The 18,957-nt window shown below is 46.3% G+C and overlaps 1 protein-coding gene across 1 annotated transcript in view; it reads left to right on the top strand.

Moving 5' to 3' along the window:
* Nucleotides 1-17,977, top strand: part of lrrc4ca (leucine rich repeat containing 4C, genome duplicate a) — a 277,137-nt gene extending 259,160 nt beyond the window's left edge. Inside the window, exon 3 of the mRNA XM_034176837.1 lies at nucleotides 15,389-17,977. Within this exon, the coding sequence (XP_034032728.1) occupies nucleotides 15,440-17,380 (1,941 nt within the window). The 5' untranslated portion in view covers nucleotides 15,389-15,439 and the 3' untranslated portion in view covers nucleotides 17,381-17,977. The remainder of the gene's footprint in view (nucleotides 1-15,388) is intronic.
* The last annotated feature ends 980 nt before the right edge of the window (nucleotides 17,978-18,957 follow it).

Here is an 18,957-nt window from a genome sequence, read left to right as displayed (position 1 = left end):
AATCAGCGAGTGTCAGAGCTGAACTGTAATTTGTATCACTGCACGTCCAGTCTGCTCGGAGTTTTTAATGGAAATACATTGCGATCAGACGAGACATTTTATCTGATGTGAGCGAAAAATCCGCTGTACAAAATAAGATATATGCGGTGTTTATTACATGTAAACAATACAAAAGCTTTGAGACTCTTTTTGTCCGGTAACTGTGAATATCTGGTTTATACGATGGCGGTATAGTTGAGTTTTACTGTACATGGGACTGAACAATAAATTTACCTACCTCGCAAAGCTTTGATGATGATGTCAGCTTCCATCAGCTGACTTTATTTTCCCAAATTTATCTTCTATCTGGATCTGAAGGGAATCTGTACATCTTGAAACCCTTGCTGTGACTATTTGTGCATCCAAATGCACAGCAACCCAGCATTTTCAGTGAATAAATAAACTTTACATGCAGACACATTAGCAGCCAATGATATTTTTGCCCCAAGATGGCACCATGAGTCACGTGACTGATTTTTTTTTTTTTTCGACTCATTATGTCGCCACTCTCTAATAAAAGCACTCTAGCTAACCTCGGTTCAGGTGTTCATTAAATCATATTTTTGGGGACTGCGTGGTGGTTCTCTTAACGATTTGTTTTGGTGTGGACTTTAAAAGTTATGAGTCCCTTATTTTGTCAGTAAACGTGCAATAATTGAACATGACAGATGAAGCTACTGACAGCTGCTAAAAGTGCTAACACCATTAGCATACAGCATTAAATGTGATGAGAATTTCACTCAGTTTTGCAGAAGAGATGTCTTAGATGATCCATTAAAACATTTCACCTCACAAAAAGCCATATTATTCCATGTGTTTGCAATAAAAAAAACCTCCAAACAAAGCAGTCACAGCCTCACCAACAGCGACCAGCCGCATTGAGTGAATTCGGAATTCACCGACCAACCCAGGATGAAGGTTTTGGTGTTTGCTATCAAAAATGCTTCGGCATCTTCCAAAACCTGTGGAAGATCAATTTAAAGTATTTGTAAATGTTTGAAAAAGTTCAAGGCTTTGCAAAGAAAGTTGTGGAGAAAAACTGAAGATAACAATTATATTGTTGGGAAAGTGTAGTGACACGGACCCACAACAGGGGGCGTAAATGAACGGACAATGGAAGAAGTCAAATTATAACACTTTACTGGTGTGAATGTCACAACCAAACACAGCAGAATCAGAATGTGCAACAGTCAATTAATAAAGGTGTCGTGTGGGCAGGCTCGACGATAGGAGACGCCCATCAGGAAACGAACCGGAACCACACGATTTCCACCGCCACCTGAACCCGAGGAATACTGGAGCCGCCAAGTCCCGGAGTCCCCAGGTGGCCACCTCTCCGGCGTGTCGGATCTGGTACTGCTGGCAGAAAGCAAAAGACAGTCAAGGGTGGGTGTGTGAACACCCAGTAACAATGGTGGGAATGCCACCTCCACCTCTCACTCAACACGTTGCAGTGGTCTCAGAGGAAAAGGAGCGCCGTCATGCACAGCCTCCACAAAAACAACCGGTTCTCCTGCAAACACTCACAATCACAGATTTATAAATCTCACAAAAAAAAGGCTGAGAGTAGTACCTCCAGATGAAGATGATATCTCGGCAGTTTGGTGGAGGTGTCTTCCTGCTTTTATACCAGATGTATAGATTAGTGACAGCTGTCACAGATGATGGATGACCGCACTTCAGGCAGGGTGCCTTCTGGTGGTGGGCCAGCAGTGCCTCCTCTTCTGGCGGCCCACACAACAGGACCCCCCCCCCTCAACGGGCGCCTCCTGGCGCCCGACCAGGCTTGTCCGGGTGGCGACGATAGAAATCGGCCAGGAGGGCCGGGTCCAGGATGAAGCTCCTCTTCACCCAGGAGCGTTCTTCGGGCCCATACCCCTCCCAGTCCACCAAATACTGGAAACCCCGGCTCATTCGACGGACGTCCAAGAGCCGGCGAACTGTCCAAGCCGGCTCCCCGTTGATAATACGGGCAGGAGGCGGCGCTGGACCGGGTGCACAGAGGGGCGAGGTGTGATGCGGTTTTATCCTGGAGACATGAAAGACCGGATGGATCCGCAGTGAGGCTGGGAGTTGGAGCCTCACTGCGGTAGGACTGAGGACCTTGAGGATGGGGAAGGGTCCAATGAAACGGTCCTTCAATTTGGGGGACTCGACCTGGAGAGGAATGTCCTTGGTGGAAAGCCACACCTCCTGCCCGGGCTGGTAAGTAGGGGCCGGGGACCGTCGACGGTCTGCATGGGCTTTAGCCCTCGTCCGGGCCCTCAACAAGGCCGAACGGGCGGTGCGCCACACCTGACGGCATCTCCGCAGGTGGGCCTGGACCGAGGGCACACCGACCTCTCCCTCCACCAAAGGAAACAAAGGGGGCTGGTACCCCAGACACACCTCGAACGGGGAGAGGCCGGTGGCAGAGGACACCTGGCTGTTATGAGCATACTTGATCCAGGCCAGATGTTCACTCCAAGCCGTCGGGTGTGCGGAGGTCGTGCACCTGAGGGCCTGCTCCAACTCCTGGTTGGCCCGTTCGACCTGTCCGTTAGTCTGCGGGTGATACCCAGACGAGAGGCTTACAGTGGCCCCCAGTTCCCGGCAGAAACCTCTCCACACCTGTGAGGAGAACTGGGGACCGCGATCCGAAACGATGTCTGTTGGTATCCCATGCAGCCGGACAACATGGTGGACGAGGAGATCCGCCGTCTCCTGGGCCGACAGGAGCTTCGGGAGGGCCACGAAGTGGGCCGCCTTGGAGAAACGGTCCACTATCATGAGTATGGTGGTGTGTCCCCGGGACGGCGGGAGGCCCGTGACAAAATCCAGACCGATGTGGGACCAGGGGCGGTGAGGCACAGGAAGTGGCTGTAGAAGTCCCTGTGCCTTCTGGTGGTCAGCCTTGCCCCTGGCGCAGGTGGTGCAGGCCTGGATGTAAGCCCAGACATCAGTCTCCAGGGACGCCCACCAGAAGCGCTGCCGGACTACTGCCACGGTCCTACGCACCCCTGGGTGGCAGGAGAGTTTGGACCCGTGACAGAAGTCCAGGACGGCAGCCCTGGCCTCTGGTGGGACGTATAGTCTGTTCTTCGGTCCTGTTCCGCGACCCGGGCTCCGTGCCAGGGCCTCCCGGACGGTCTTCTCCACGTCCCAGGTCAGAGCAGCCACGATAGTGGACTCCGGGAGAATGGGTTCCGGTGGATCCGACAGCTCGGTCTTGACTTCCTGTTCATCCACCCAGGACAGGGCATCCGATCTTTGGTTTTTGGTCCTGGGGCGGTAGGTGATCCGGCAGTCGAAACGGCCGAAAAACAGTGACCAGCGGGCTTGCCTGGGGTTCAGTCGCTTGGCGGTCCTGATATACTCCAGGTTCCGGTGGTCAGTGAAAACCGTGAAAGGCACCGACGCTCCCTCCAGCAGGTGTCTCCACTCCTCAAGGGCCTCTTTCACCGCAAGGAGCTCTCGATTGCCCACGTCATAGTTCTGCTCTGCTGGGGTCAACCTGCGGGAAAAATAGGCACATGGGTGAAGAACCTTATCAGTTTCTCCGCTCTGGGATAGCACGGCTCCTATCCCTGAGTCAGAGGCATCCACTTCAACCACAAACGGGCGACCAGGATCGGGCTGCACCAAGACCGGTGCAGTCGAGAACCGGCGTTTCAACTCCCTAAACGTGGCTTCGCACCGATCCGACCAGGTGAAGGGAACTTTTGGTGAGGTCAGGGCCGTCAGGGGGCTAACAACCTGACTAAACCCCTTAATGAACCTCCTGTAGAAATTTGCGAAGCCGAGGAATTGTTGCAGCTTCCTACGGCTTGTAGGTTGGGGCCAGTCTCTCACCGCTGCGACCTTGGCCGGATCCGGGGCGACGGAGTTGGAGGAGATGATAAACCCCAGGAAGGACAAAGAAGTGCGGTGAAACTCACACTTCTCGCCCTTCACAAACAACCGGTTCTCCAACAACCGCTGCAGGACCTGACGTACATGCCGTACATGGGTCTCAGGGTCCGGAGAAAAGATGAGTATATCATCCAGATATACGAAGACGAATCGGTGCAGGAAGTCCCGCAAGACGTCATTAACCAAAGCTTGGAACGTCGCGGGGGGCGTTAGTGAGGCCGAACGGCATGACCAGGTACTCAAAATGACCTAACGGGGTGTTAAATGCCGTCTTCCATTCGTCTCCCTTCCGGATCCGAACTAGGTGGTATGCGTTCCTAAGATCCAACTTTGTGAAGATTTTGGCTCCATGCAGGGGGGTGAACACTGAATCCAACAAAGGCAACGGGTATCGGTTGCGAACCGTGAACTCATTCAGCCCCCGATAATCAATGCATGGACGAAGACCGCCATATTTTTTTCCCACAAAAAAGAAACCCGCTCCCATCGGAGAGGTGGAGTTACGGATCAGCCCGGCAGCTAAGGAGTCCCGGATGTAGGTCTCCATCGATTCGCGCTCAGGTCGGGAGAGGTTGTACAGCCTGCTGGACGGGAACTCCACGCCTGGCAACAAATCGATGGCACAATCATATGGACGGTGCGGGGGAAGAGTGAGTGCCCGATCCTTGCTAAAAACGTCAGCAAGATCGCGGTACTCAACCGGCACCACCGACAGATTGGGGGGTACTTGGACCTGCTCCTTAGCCTGTGAACCGGGAGGAACCGAGGATCCCAAACACCTCCGATGGCAGGTTTCGCTCCACTGTACCACCACCCCGGACGGCCAATCAATCCGGGGATTGTGTTTCAACATCCAGGGGAACCCCAGAATCACACGGGAGGTAGAAGGAGTCACAAAAAACTCAATCTCCTATCTATGATTCCCTGACACTACCAGAGTTACTGGTGGTGTCTTGTGTGTGAGTAAAGGGAGTAGGGTGCCATCTAGTGCTTGCACCTGCAATGGTGTAGGTAGCGCCACCAGAGGGAGCCCTACCTCCCTGGCCCATCTGCTGTCTAACAGATTCCCTTCTGACCCTGTGTCTACCAGTGCTGGGGCCTGAAGGGTTAAATCCCCACTAAGGATTGTAACTGGAAGTCGTGCGGCAATATGTGTGTGTCCCACGTGAATTTTTTGGCCCACCCTAAGCCCAGTCTCTAGGGGCGGGCGTTGGTGTTTAACCGTTCGGGGCAATCGCTCAATTGATGCTCCATTGAGCCACAAACAAAACACGCCCTGCGTGGAAACCTCCTCTGTCTATTAGGTGGTCTAAATGTGGCCCTGCTCGTGTCCATAGCTTCGTCAGCAGGGGGAGCTGTCGCCCCACGGGACGTAGATGCCAGAGAGCGTGGGAAGGGCGGACCTTTCTCGGACCCGGAAGGAAGAGGGACGGCGCGTGCCCGGCCACGTCCTTCATCTCGTTCCCGACGGCGTTCCTCCAACCGATTGTCTAACCGTATAACGAGATCAATAAGCCCATCTAATTCCCGTGGTTCATCCTTGGCCACTAGGTGCTCCTTTAGGACTGACGACAGTCCGTTTACAAAGGCGGCGCGGAGCGCAGCGTTATTCCAGCCGGACCTCGCAGCCGCAATGCGGAAGTCGACTGCATAAGCGGCTGCGCTCCAGCGTCCCTGTCTCATCGACAGCAGCACGGATGAAGCGGTCTCTCCCCTGTTAGGGTGATCAAACACAGTTCTGAACTCCCTCACAAACCCAGTGTATGTGTGAAGGAGCCGTGAATTTTGCTCCCAAAGCGCCGTAGCCCAAGCGCGTGCCTCTCCACCAAGCAGAGTGATCACATAAGCTATTTTGCTTGCGTCTGACGCGTACATGACGGGACGTTGTGCGAAGACGAGCGAACACTGCATAAGAAAGTCCGCGCACGTCTCCACACAACCTCCGTATGGCTCAGGAGGGCTTATGTATGCTTCAGGGGATGGTGGGACGGGTTGTTGGACCACCACTGGAACATTAATATCTAGCACAGGATCGACAGGAGGAGGAGCTGCAGCAGCACCCTGAGCGCTCACCGCCACTTGCGCGGACAGAGCCTCCATCTGCGGTTCAGGAGGATGTTTTGCTCAGCTATTTGATCCATTCGAGCCGTAAAGGCGGTGAGAATATGCTGTAGCTCACCAATCACGCCTCCTGCAGATGCCTGCGCTTCCTGCTCTCCCATTGGTTGTTCAACAGCCTGGTGACGCCCCTCGGAGTCCATGACGCTGGCCGAGATATCCTGTTGGGAAAGTGTAGTGACACGGACCCACAACAGGGGGCGTAAATGAACGGACAATGGAAGAAGTCAAATTATAACACTTTACTGGTGTGAATGTCACAACCAAACACAGCAGAATCAGAATGTGCAACAGTCAATTAATAAAGGTGTCGTGTGGGCAGGCTCGACGATAGGAGACGCCCGTCAGGAAACGAACCGGAACCACACAATTTCCACCGCCACCTGAACCCAAGGAATACTGGAGCCGCCAAGTCCCGGAGTCCCCAGGTGGCCACCTCTCCGGCGTGTCGGATCTGGTACTGCTGGCAGAAAGCAAAAGACAGTCAAAGGGTGGGTGTGTGAACACCCAGTAACAATGGTGGGAATGCCACCTCCACCTCTCACTCAACACGTTGCAGTGGTCTCAGAGGAAAAGGAGCGCCGTCATGCACAGCCTCCACAAAAACGACCGGTTCTCCTGCAAACACTCACAATCACAGATTTATAAATCTCACAAAAAAAAAGGCTGAGAGTAGTACCTCCAGATGAAGATGATATCTCGGCAGTTTGGTGGAGGTGTCTTCCTGCTTTTATACCAGATGTATAGATTAGTGACAGCCGTCACAGATGATGGGTGACAGCTGTCACCACGGCTTGTTCCTGAGGCAGCAGCGCCCTCTCGTGCCTGAAGCCCGCACTTCAGGCAGGGTGCCTTCTGGTGGTGGGCCAGCAGTACCTCCTCTTCTGGCGGCCCACACAACATATATTTAAACATGTACCAAGAATTATAAAAGGAATACTTATAATGTCACATGAAAGAAATGTGTAACAGATTAAATTGGAATATAAATTTTGATTTTGCTTAGGGCCCCTTCACACAACATGAAGTTGCACGAAAGAAGCAGAAACCTCAGTCGCACCTCAACTATAGGGTCGTGGTGTGGGGCGGCGACACACTCAGATGCCATCTGTGTTGCTGGGGGGGACCCACACACTCGCATGCCATTTGTTTTGGGGGGGCGTTTTTGTTGCTCGGTATCGGCACACTTGTGGTGCACTTAGAAAATGTGAGGCCATTTGCGCAGCCAGCTCGAAAGTGGTCTGCCTGCTCTCTACTTTCGTGAGTGGCACATAAATGTAGTGTGCATGTGCTATGCCTGAATGGATGTGGCGACTGCTGTACGAGGCGTTCGAGTGCAGCTCCAATTTTTTAACGAGTGACATTCGAATCCTCCTTCATGTGCCATTCCGCCTCATCCGTGTTATGAGTGAAAGGGCCTTTAACAGAAACAGAAATGAGAATTTCTCTCTTTTGTTTAAAGAAAGTATATTCATGAATTGAAGGGTTCCTGTTCTTCTCAACGGGGGGCGCTGTGTTCCATCCCAATGTTGGCCGTTTTTATGACCTTTGGTCTTTTGTGCCTGGCTGGTTGAGATTTTAGGTTTATTGAGCTGTTATCTGTAGGGAAAATCTTGTTTGTGTCTGGACTGCCTCTGAATATGGACAGGTTTCATTAAACTGTCTAATAAATCCAGGTTGAACTGGAGTTGCCCAGAATGTTTCAACAAGTATCTTTGATCCATATGGACTGTTTTTGGAGGCTTTCCAGAGGCATTGTAAATTTGGCCAGAAAATGTTTCGAAGACTGGCCACTCTGTAAGATGTTGGGGGCTTTCGGTGCCTGATGCCGAGTCAAGCGATAATACAGTCCTTCAGCTTATTACATTTCAGCATTAGAAATGTCTGGAGATTTAGTTCTTTGTTGAAAGTGGAATATTAAGGCAACTTTTGATTCTGTAAAGATATGTCTGTGACCACATTCACTACACTGGTTTGAGAACTCGGTCATGTCTGCCTGACCACATACTTGGAAACAAGTTGTCTTTATAGCCAGAGGCTTTGGCTGCTTGGAAATGAAATTTTATAATTGAAAATTAATGGAGTCAGAAATCATGCAATTATTCGGTCATTAAATTCTTAGCCTGCTCATTGTTAAGTGAAGAATTTTGTTGTTGCAGATAAAGTTATGTGCAGACAGAAAATACTGCAGTCTCAAAAATGCATTCATAGAGGTGATTCATCCTGTCACAAACCAGCTGTCATGTTAAAGCTTTTATCTCTTAAGATTCAAACTCCTGCAGTGTTTCTTTGACATTCAGGGAACACTTCATGACTAATTGTGTGATTTACTGTAGGTATTTTCAGCTAAGTAGGTACAGCTCCATAGATTAAGACTCATCACTGTCACTTCACATCCATGCAGCATTTTCTGCAGTTGGCATTTTCTCATCAGTGTCATAAGGATTCTCTGAATGTTCTCCAGTCTCATTACATGTCCAAAAGAATTCAGGTCAGGGCTGCTAGACAATCTATGTGGATCTCTGAGATTTTATTCCAGTGTGTCTTTCAGTTAATGAGGAGGAAACTGTTGGGAAAGTGTAGGAACACGGACCCACAACAGGGGGCGCAAATGAACGGACAATGGAGGAAGTCAAATAACAACACTTTACTGTTGTGGTCAGCCTTGCCCCTGGCGCAGGTGGTGCAGGCCTGGATATAATCCCGGACGTCGGCCTCCAGGGACGCCCACCAGAAGCGCTGCCGGACAACTGCCACGGTCCTACGCACCCCTGGATGACAGAAGTCCAGGACTGCAGCCCTGGCCTCTGGTGGGACGTAAAGTTTGTTCTTCGGCCCAGTTCCGGGATCCGGGCTCCGTGCCAGGGCCTCCCGGACGGTTTTCTCTACGTCCCAGGTGAGGGTGGCCACGATAGCGGACTCCGGGATGATAGGTTCCGGTGGATCCGACAACTCCATTTTGACTTCGTCTTCATGCACCCGGGACAAGGCATCCGATCTCTGGTTTTTGGTCCCGGGGCGGTAGGTGATCCAGAAGTCAAAACGGCCAAAGAACAGTGACCAGCGGGCTTGCCTGGGGTTCAGCTGCTTGGCGGTCCTGATATACTCCAGGTTCCGGTGGTCAGTCATTTGATCCAACCGAGCCTTAAAGGCGGTGAGAATGTGCTGCAGCTCACCAATCACGTCTCCTGCAGACGCCTGCGCTCCCTGCTCTCCCATTGGTCGTTCAACAGCCGGGTGACGCCCCTCGGAGTCCATGACGCTGGCCGAGATATCCTGTTGGGAAAGTGTAGGAACACGGACCCACAACAGGGGGCGCAAATGAACGGACAATGGAGGAAGTCAAATAACAACACTTTACTGTTGTGAATAAGCACAACAAACACAACAGATTACAACAATAGACAAAGAAGTCAATTCACAAAATGTGTCACGTGGGCAGGCTCGAAGATAAGAGACATCTGTCCAAAGCAGAACCGGAACCACACGATTTCCTCCGCCACCGAACCCCGGGAATACTGGAGCCGCCAAGTCCCGAACTCCCAGGTGGCCACTGCCTCCGCGTGTCGGATCTGGTACTGCTGGCGAGGAACAAAAACAGTTAAATGTGGGTGCGTTTGCACCCAGCAACCCGTATGGCGGGAAAACCACCTCCACCTCTCGTCGGAAGAATGTCTGCTATTTAACGCACAAAAGTAACAAAGTGTTAATGTCAAAAAGACAACACAGTCGGCTGAGTACTGTACCTCCTAGGTAGAGCGATATCTCGGCAAAGAGGTGGAGATGTCGTCTTGCTGATATACCACTGCTGATCAGATGATTGGTAACAGCTGTCGTAGGCGATAAGTGACAGCTGTCACCCCGGCTGCTCCTGTGAGGCGGCAGCGCCCTCTGGTGCCTGGAGCCCACACTCCAGACAGGGCGCCCTCTGGTGGTGGTGGGCCAACAGTACCTCCTCTTCAGTGGCCCACACAACAGAAACTGCAGCTTCTGTCTGAATCATGCCCAGGTGATGCCTGTTACAGTCTGGTGTCATGTGGGCGTTCCATTTGTTTGATGTAGTTGTTCAATGTGACACCAGGGATGAAGCTGATACTTCCCAAAGATGCATGTTATAGTCCTCACTCTAATCCTCAACAAAAACTGGGGTCTATTACCGCAATTTGCTGAAAATATGGGCTTTAATGTGGAATCAAATTATATTCAATACCTAGTTTGTTGACTTAAAATGCTTTACAAAAGATACAGTGTATCATCAAGCATTTATCTTATTTTATTTTGGATGCACATTTGGCTTCTTCATTGGTCTTCTTGGGGATGGAGTGTCCTTTGAAGGTGGACAGTGTGACTTTTCCATTCAACGATATGATCCTGAGGTTTTGTTGTACTTTTGAGTTAAATTTAGAAATTTACAAGTTTGTTGATTTCTGGCTGTTAATTTGGACCTGTATGGTCTCAGTCTTCTGATAGTTTGGTATAATAGACTATATAGTTGCACGTGGTATGAAGAATCTTTTCATCATGGCTTCTAAGGAGGAGTTTGATTTGTGGACATCCAAAATTATGCTCCAGAAGCCTTGGCTTTTCATTTAGATTTTCTGCCTAGGTTTGTGGTCTAACTTTAAACGTTCTAGTTCATCATTCGGAGGTTTGTCACAGTCGCAAATCATTGATTGGTGGATTTGTGCTGAGCAGCACATATTTCAGAAAATTGTGGACCACACTGAAAAAAGAATGAAAAAAACAAAACAAAAAAAAAACAGGTCATTTCATGGTCTGTTTTGATCACTTCATTTTTGTGTCTTACTGAGATTAATTTTTAACCCTAACCCCAACTTCTACTCTGACAATCTGGCTTTGAACCACAGACTTTCTTGTTATAAAGCATGTACTTTGTTTTCATTTCCCTGAAGTACGTCCCTCAGCATCAAACATTGATCGATCATTTGTGATTGACACAAAAAGACATCATTTATTTATTTATATATGTATTCATTGATATATAATTTGATATGGTATAAAGACTTTCCTTATCATCCCAGCAGTAATATTGAAATAAATTATTTGCAATGTTGATTTGCAGACAGAAAACTGTAATATTTGAAACACTAAAGTAACTGCAACATGATTTTTTTATTATTATTATTATTTGCTTTTAGGTGAGGATTTAAAAAAAATCTTTTCTTTACCTTCAAAGGTGCACATTTTGTTGTCTTGATTTTCTGCATTTATAGTGTATAAAAAGCATGGTCAAGGAATTCAGAGACACAATAAAAACATGAACATTATTGATTACTCTTTACTACAAATTAATAAAAACACATTAATATAAATTTATTTTAAAATTCAGTCCTTTTGTCATACCATGGGATGATCTTGCTTACACTACATGCTTTAATCAAATAATACCATATTTATTTAAATAAAACATTTATTTGTTTGTTTGTCACATAATGCATAAAGCCATTTAGATGCTGATATCATTTTGACTGGCTCATTCGATATTCACTTATGTGCCTTGAAGAACCGCGAGTCACAATCAGATGTTTCCAGATATCTTACTGAAGAACTGGTGGGTGTGAGGTTTAATTATTCCTGTCTCAAGAATAAATCACACAGTAATTATAGCTACTTTTCTTCATTTGTTTCCTCCCTCACATGTCAAAAGTTGGTGGGTTCATTGTAGTTTTCTTTGAAATCATTGTGGATGAGAGCAAAAAGAGTGCACCCAAAAAAAAAAAAAAGAATGACGCTCCGTCAATGTTATCAGCTCTTTAAGCACATTTAACACAAAAAACAACAAAAACCATCTGAATTTCAACTGTAGTACTTTGAAATGACATATTATCTGTGCTGCAAATAGTTGTAACACCTTAACAACCAACACGAAACCTTAATGCATTTGTGTCTATATGTCATTTTAAAACTATGGTTCCATAGTTTTTGTTTTTTCTTTCAAAACTTTTGTTGTTGCCTTATTCTCTTGTAGTTCTACGTATGTACTTATGCATGTAAAATATACACTTCTGAATTTAATTTAATTTATTTAATTTATATAGCGCCAAATCACAGTTGCCTCAAGGTGCTTCACACAAGTAAGGTCTAACCTTACCAACCCCTAGAGCAAGCACACAGGTGATGGTGGTAAGGCAAAACTCCCTGTGATGATTTGAGGAAGAAACCTCAAGCAGACCAGTTTCAAAGGGGTGACCCTCTGCTTGCGCCATGCTACCAACACAACTGACAGTACAAATATACAGGAAATTTGGGGAGTCCATGCTGGTGCACAGGACAGAAATGTATTTGATGTATACAGTTGTGCTCAAATGTTTACATACTCTGGGATTTTTTTTTTTTTTTGGCCATTTTTCAGAGAATATAAATAACTCTCTCTCTCTCTCTCTCTCTCACACACACACACACACACACACACACACACACACACACACACACACACACAAAATTCACTCATGTTTAGTGGTTGTGTGAAACCATTTATTGTCAAGCAACTGTGCTTACTTTTTAAAAATCATAATGACAACAGAAAATCCCCATATGACCCTGATAAAAAGTTTACATACCCCAGTTCCTAGTACTGTGTATTGCCTCCTTTAACATCAGTGACAGCTTGGAGTTTTCTGTTGTATTTGTGGACGAGGGTCTTTATTTTCTCTGATGGTAAAGCTGCCCATTCCTCTTGACAAACAGCCTTCAGTTCCTGTAAATTCCTGGGCTGTCTTGCATGAACTGCACATTTTAGATCTCCCCAAAGTGGCTCAATGATACTGAGGTCAGAAGACTGAGATGGCCAATCCAGAACCTTTATTCTGGATCTTTATTCTCTATACACTTTATTCTGCTGTAGCTAATGACAGGTCAACTTGGCCTTGTGTTTTGGACTGTTGTCATGTTGGAATGTCCAAGTACATCCCATGTGCAGCTTCCAGGCTGAGTGCAAATTTTCCTCCAGTATTTTCTTTTAACATGCCACATTCATCTTGTCATCACTTTGACCAGGTTTCCTGTGCCTTTCTTGTTCACACATCCCAAAAACATCAGCGATCCACCTCTGAGCTTCACAGTAGTAGGGGTGTATCACTGCACCTTTCATCATAGGCCTTGTGGACTCCTCTCCAAATGTAATGTTTATGGTTGTGACCAAGAAGTTTAATTTTGGTCTCATCACTGCAAATGACTTTGTTCTCTGTGCTGTTTGGTGTATTGTAAGCAGGATGGTTTGTGGCATTTGCATAGTAATGACTGTCTTCTGGCAACTCACCCATGCAGCCCATTTTTCTTGTGCCTTCTTATTGTGCGTCTTGAAACAGCCACACCACTTTTTTTTTTTTTCAGAGAGTCCAGTACTTCAGCTGAAGTTATTTGTGGTTTTTCTTTGCATCCCGAACAATTTTCCTGGCTGTTGTTGCTGAAATTTTTGCTGGTCTACCTGACCGTGGTTTGGTTCCAACAGAACCCCTAATTTTCCACTTCTTAATTACAGTTTGAACAATGTAGATTGGCATTCTCAGTCCGTTGGATATGTTTTAATATCCCTTTCCTGTTTTATACAGTTAATTACCTTTTCTTTCACAGTTGTTTGACAATAAATGGCTTCACACAACCACTAACCATGAATGAAAAAACAGTTTGTGTTATCATTCATATTCTCTGAAAAAGGTAGAACCGGCGCCACGAGGGAGCGTTTTGGGGGCGACACCCCCTCACATCATCAACCCCGCCCCCTCAGATGTGAGAGTTATCAAAAAATAAAAATAAAATAGAAAGAAAAAGAAATACTGGAAAATATAGCAAAATAGTAGTTATTCAATAATATCATGTATTTAACAAACCAAATTAATTAACTAAAATAATTAATTTTAAAACAAACTGATATGGCATGTGTCTGTGTTCAAGCAATTTGATAGGTTGAGGGTTGCGCTTGTCAGTGCGGCAGAGGGCAAGGATCCTGAGTCCAGCGATTATGGCAAGGTGGACGAATTAAAGCATGCTCAATTTATTCAAGCAGTGTCAGAGCTGGAGTTCCTGGGATTCGTCAAGTCCATCAAGCAGAAGGCAGATCATGCAGCATGACTCACTTGGGGAGGGTGTTAAAGACAAAAGTTATGTATTGTTGTAAATATATCTACATGAAAGGTTTATCTTTGACCCGTTGTGTGACTGTCATGCCAATTGCGTTGTGTTTGTGCTTGTGATGGAGGGCTGCATGTGGGGTTAATCTACTGTCTCGTGTCATTTCTCAGATCAGTTGTTGGTTTGGTTTTGTAGTATGCAGGAAATCACTTGACCGAGGGTCTATACGTTCAAATAATAATTAAAAAAATACTGTCATCACTCTTTACTCTTACTCAGTAAGTCTCTTACAACGGTGTAGCCTAAATACATGAGCTTTCCAGGAGCGCACCCAATTCATTACGCACGCTCAGAGGCACGTCCCCTCCGGTGCGCACTTTTTTTTTGGAGGGGGGGGGGCGACCCCGCCCCCGGTGATAAACTCATCGCCCCCTTAATATTTTTTTTCTGGCGCCGGGCTTGGACAAAGGGGGGGGGGGCAAAAAATCTAAAATTCTGCCAGGGTATGTAAAATTTTGAGCACAACATGACTGTTAATTTTCATCTTGCTTTTTTTTTTTTTTTTTTGCTTTAACTGTACTCTCAACATCATTGTACACGGTGTCCTAAAAGAAGTGCCACAAAATCATTTGACTCTAATTCTGCAATGGCTAATCTGAATTCTGATTTCATTTCAGAACTCAAGATATATGTGATAAATTTCTTCTGATGTAGTTTGAGACTGATCCAATGAGGACACCACCTACAATCGAGCAAAAATGGAAACTGGTGGAATTCTGCTGTACCTTGACACCAAATCAATAGTGCAAACCCTATGACAATGTCAATGTCATTTTGCAGTTAGAAAAACTCTAGACAGAAAGATAATATGGAGGATAGTAAAGAAGTTTCAAACATATTGGAAATTTGCAGTCAGGTTGAATGAATGCCTGAACCACTGTGGTGCACATATTAAGCTCATCTTATAGTGCCAAAACTCTTACAAACTGAGGTGAAATTAGAAATGAACACCAAACATAAAATTCCGAGTTATGCTTCAAGATGACGTATGACGGATATCAGTATCCAAAAGTGTATAGATTTTCTATGGTTTTATTTTTGTGATACTTTTTTGGGACACCCTGTAAATGAACGATGTGCCTCAACGATTTTTTGAGTTTAAATAATAGCTTGAATGAATGAATGGATTAGAAAAGCATGAGACATACTGTATCTAATATATCTTCTTTTGCATGTCATCTCTTTCCAGTGTGCCCACATCCTCTTTCCAAAGTGTGGAAGACCAGTCAATGAATTATGAATGTTAAACAAGATGACCTCCTCTCAGCAGCAGCAGATGATGCGAGGTCCTAGGTGGAACCGGGCCTTATCCGACCCTTTGTTTGTGCTGCTCCTGGCCCTCCAGCTGCTGGTAGTGGCGGGCCTGGTACGTGCTCAGACATGTCCTTCAGTCTGCTCCTGCAGTAACCAGTTCAGTAAGGTTATCTGTACCCGCCGAGGCTTGCGAGAAGTTCCCGATGGCATCTCCACCAACACACGCTATCTGAATCTGCAAGAGAACCTCATCCAAGTAATTAAGGTGGACAGCTTCAAGCACCTTAGACATCTAGAGATCCTGCAACTGAGCAAAAACCACATCCGCAAAATTGAACTGGGGGCCTTCAATGGACTAGCCAGTCTCAATACTTTGGAGCTTTTTGATAACCGTCTCACCACCATCCCAAATGGGGCTTTTGAGTACCTGTCTAAACTAAAGGAGCTTTGGCTGAGGAATAACCCCATAGAGAGCATTCCTTCATATGCTTTCAACAGAGTGCCGTCATTACGGAGGTTGGACCTTGGGGAGCTCAAACGGCTCTCCTACATATCTGAGGGGGCTTTTGAAGGCCTGAGCAACCTGCGCTATTTAAATCTGGGAATGTGCAATCTAAAGGAAATTCCAAACCTTATTCCTTTGGTAAAACTGGATGAGCTGGAGATGTCTGGGAACCAGCTTTCTGTCATTCGGCCTGGCTCATTTAAAGGGCTTATCCACTTGCAGAAGCTATGGATGATGCATGCCCAGATCCAGACCATAGAAAGGAACTCCTTTGATGACCTCCAGTCACTAGTGGAGCTCAACCTTGCCCATAACAACCTTACTTTGTTGCCCCATGATCTCTTCACCCCCTTACATCACCTAGAGAGGGTGCACTTGCATCACAACCCATGGAATTGTAACTGCGACATCCTGTGGCTAAGCTGGTGGTTGAAGGAGATGGTACCAGCAAACACCAGCTGCTGTGCCCGCTGCAGTTCCCCACCCCACCACAAGGGGAGATACATTGGTGAGCTGGACCAGAACTACTTTCACTGTTATGCTCCAGTTATTGTGGAGCCTCCGGCAGACCTAAATGTTACAGAGGGAAGCGCTGCAGAGTTGAGATGCAGAGCCAGCTCCTTGACGTCAGTAACTTGGATTACACCAAATGGCTCAATCATGACGCATGGTGCATACAAGGTCAGAATCTCTGTGCTGAACGATGGCACTCTGAACTTTACCAACGTCACCATGCAAGACACAGGCACCTATACATGTATGGTCAGTAATTCTGCAGGTAACACCACGGCGTCTGCCACACTCAATGTGTCCTCTACAGAGAACAGCAGCTTCAGCTACTTCACCACAGTGACAGTAGAAACTATCGAGATGCCACATAATGAAGGCTTCACAACTGTGCAGCATAAGGTGGGCCCCACCCCATCTGCCGGAATATGGGAATCTGTTTCACCCACATCAACAACTGCCACCACAGCCCAGACCCAACTGTCCACCCGCGCCACAGAGAAGACTTACACAATCCCTGTCACTGAGCTGGGAGGAGACGGCTCCCTGAACGGACTCGATGAGGTCATGAAGACAACCAAGATCATTATTGGCTGCTTTGTTGCAATCACACTCATGGCAGCTGTCATGCTGATTATATTCTACAAGATGCGCAAACAGCATCACCAGCAGAACCACCACGCGCCGACGCGCACCATTGAAATCATAAATGTGGATGAGGACTGTGTAGCTGGAGGCCCGGGCATGGAGAGCCACCTGACTCTGCCTCCTTTGGAGCATGAGCACCTCAACCACTATAACACCTACAAGACTGCATACAACCATGCCACGATCAACTCCATACACAGCTCAGTGCACGAACCTTTGTTAATCCGGGCCAGCTCGAAAGACAATGTGCAAGAAACTCAAATCTGACACTTACTTGACACTTCCAATATAAGACTTGATAAAACTGATGGAATTACATTAGGACATTTTTTGAAGGGACATTACTGATGACCCCTTCGAGGACAGTAAATGTGGAATAAAAGACTTGCGCATTTGGCAAATCAGTGGCTGCTGATGTTTATTCAAAGACGTTTGGGAATTAGGGTATGTCAACTGTTTCAAAAAGTGTCTTTACAAAACAGAAATTATTTATTTAAGGAAAAAAACACTGTTGTGGTTAAATCAAGAAAAAACTGTATTCCTATTTTTTCAGCACTCGTTTCATGTTTTTCTTCTGTTCATTTTAATGGTTTACTAATATGCTGTCAAACTCTATATGGGGACATCTGTTGACGCAAAGATCTGGAAATATTGCTGTTATTATTATTATTATTTTTTTTTTTAATCTGATGCAACACTAAACTTGTTTTGCCCATGTTTTACAGAATTCTAGAGCACATTAGTGGTTTTCTCCCGCTGTGGATTAGGTGATGAAATCTTTTGTGACTATCTGTAACCAAGATGAATTAAGCACTTGTTCATTACTTTATAGTCAGAACTGTCAGTGATAAAATTTGATCATAATTGACTGTGTGATTATTCCTGTCTCACACACACACACACACACACACACACACACACACACACACACACACACACACACACACACACACGTTAGGCATTCTGTGCTCTGTCTTCATCAGAGTGAGGCTCTTAAATGAGAGGAAGATGGATTTTCTGCTACTTCACAAGTCATAACATAATTATTAGCAGCACATATTATTTCAAGTAAATTTTACTGAAGATGTGAGAAACAAAATGAGATGTTTGTGTTGCAAAGTGCATTTATTTTTTAGCCTGAGGCAGATTCTCTTTCTGTGCTATTACACTCTGGCATCAGGGGTAACTGAGAGACTGTTTGCCTTTACACCACCAGGGCAGCGGTATGTGCTACTACCAAAACCAAAAATGTAGTACAAGAAACCCAGAGTTAAAACCATTTTCATTCTATTAGCAGAGCATAGCATGTCCTGATTGTGGTCAATCCTGGTCAGAAATATTGACATTCCAATAAGTACAATGTGGAAGGTTCCCGGTTCAAACCCTACCCCTGCCACATTTCTCCATGTAATAAAGACATCCGATGTAAAACTTGTGCCAAAGAAACATACAGAGCCACCTTGAATCTGCTGTGGTAACCCTGAGTGTAAACAAGGGAGCAGCCAAAGGGACTTACTAATAAGTACAGAATGAAAGATATGTTTTAAAAAAGCAATTAAAGCAGTTTTTATATGAAATATTTATTCTAATCCAATTACATTTTTTCCGCAAATCTGATTGGTTAATCGTGTGAGATATCAGACCTTATAATATTGGGGTAACGTGGCAAAATATTCAACCATTTCACATTTGGATGTATTACTCCATGCCAAGAACGTTGTTCTGATGGGATGTCATTCCTGTCGACAGGTCAGCCCTCCGCGCAACTGCTCGTGTGCATGCGCAATACTGTCCAGACACGGAACTGTCAATTTACACGACGAGACGCACAAATCGACAGAACA

This window comes from Thalassophryne amazonica, chromosome 8, assembly GCF_902500255.1.
Source record: "Thalassophryne amazonica chromosome 8, fThaAma1.1, whole genome shotgun sequence".
In the NCBI taxonomy this organism is placed as follows: domain Eukaryota; kingdom Metazoa; phylum Chordata; class Actinopteri; order Batrachoidiformes; family Batrachoididae; genus Thalassophryne; species Thalassophryne amazonica.
This window is presented reverse-complemented; position numbering and strand designations above follow the sequence as displayed.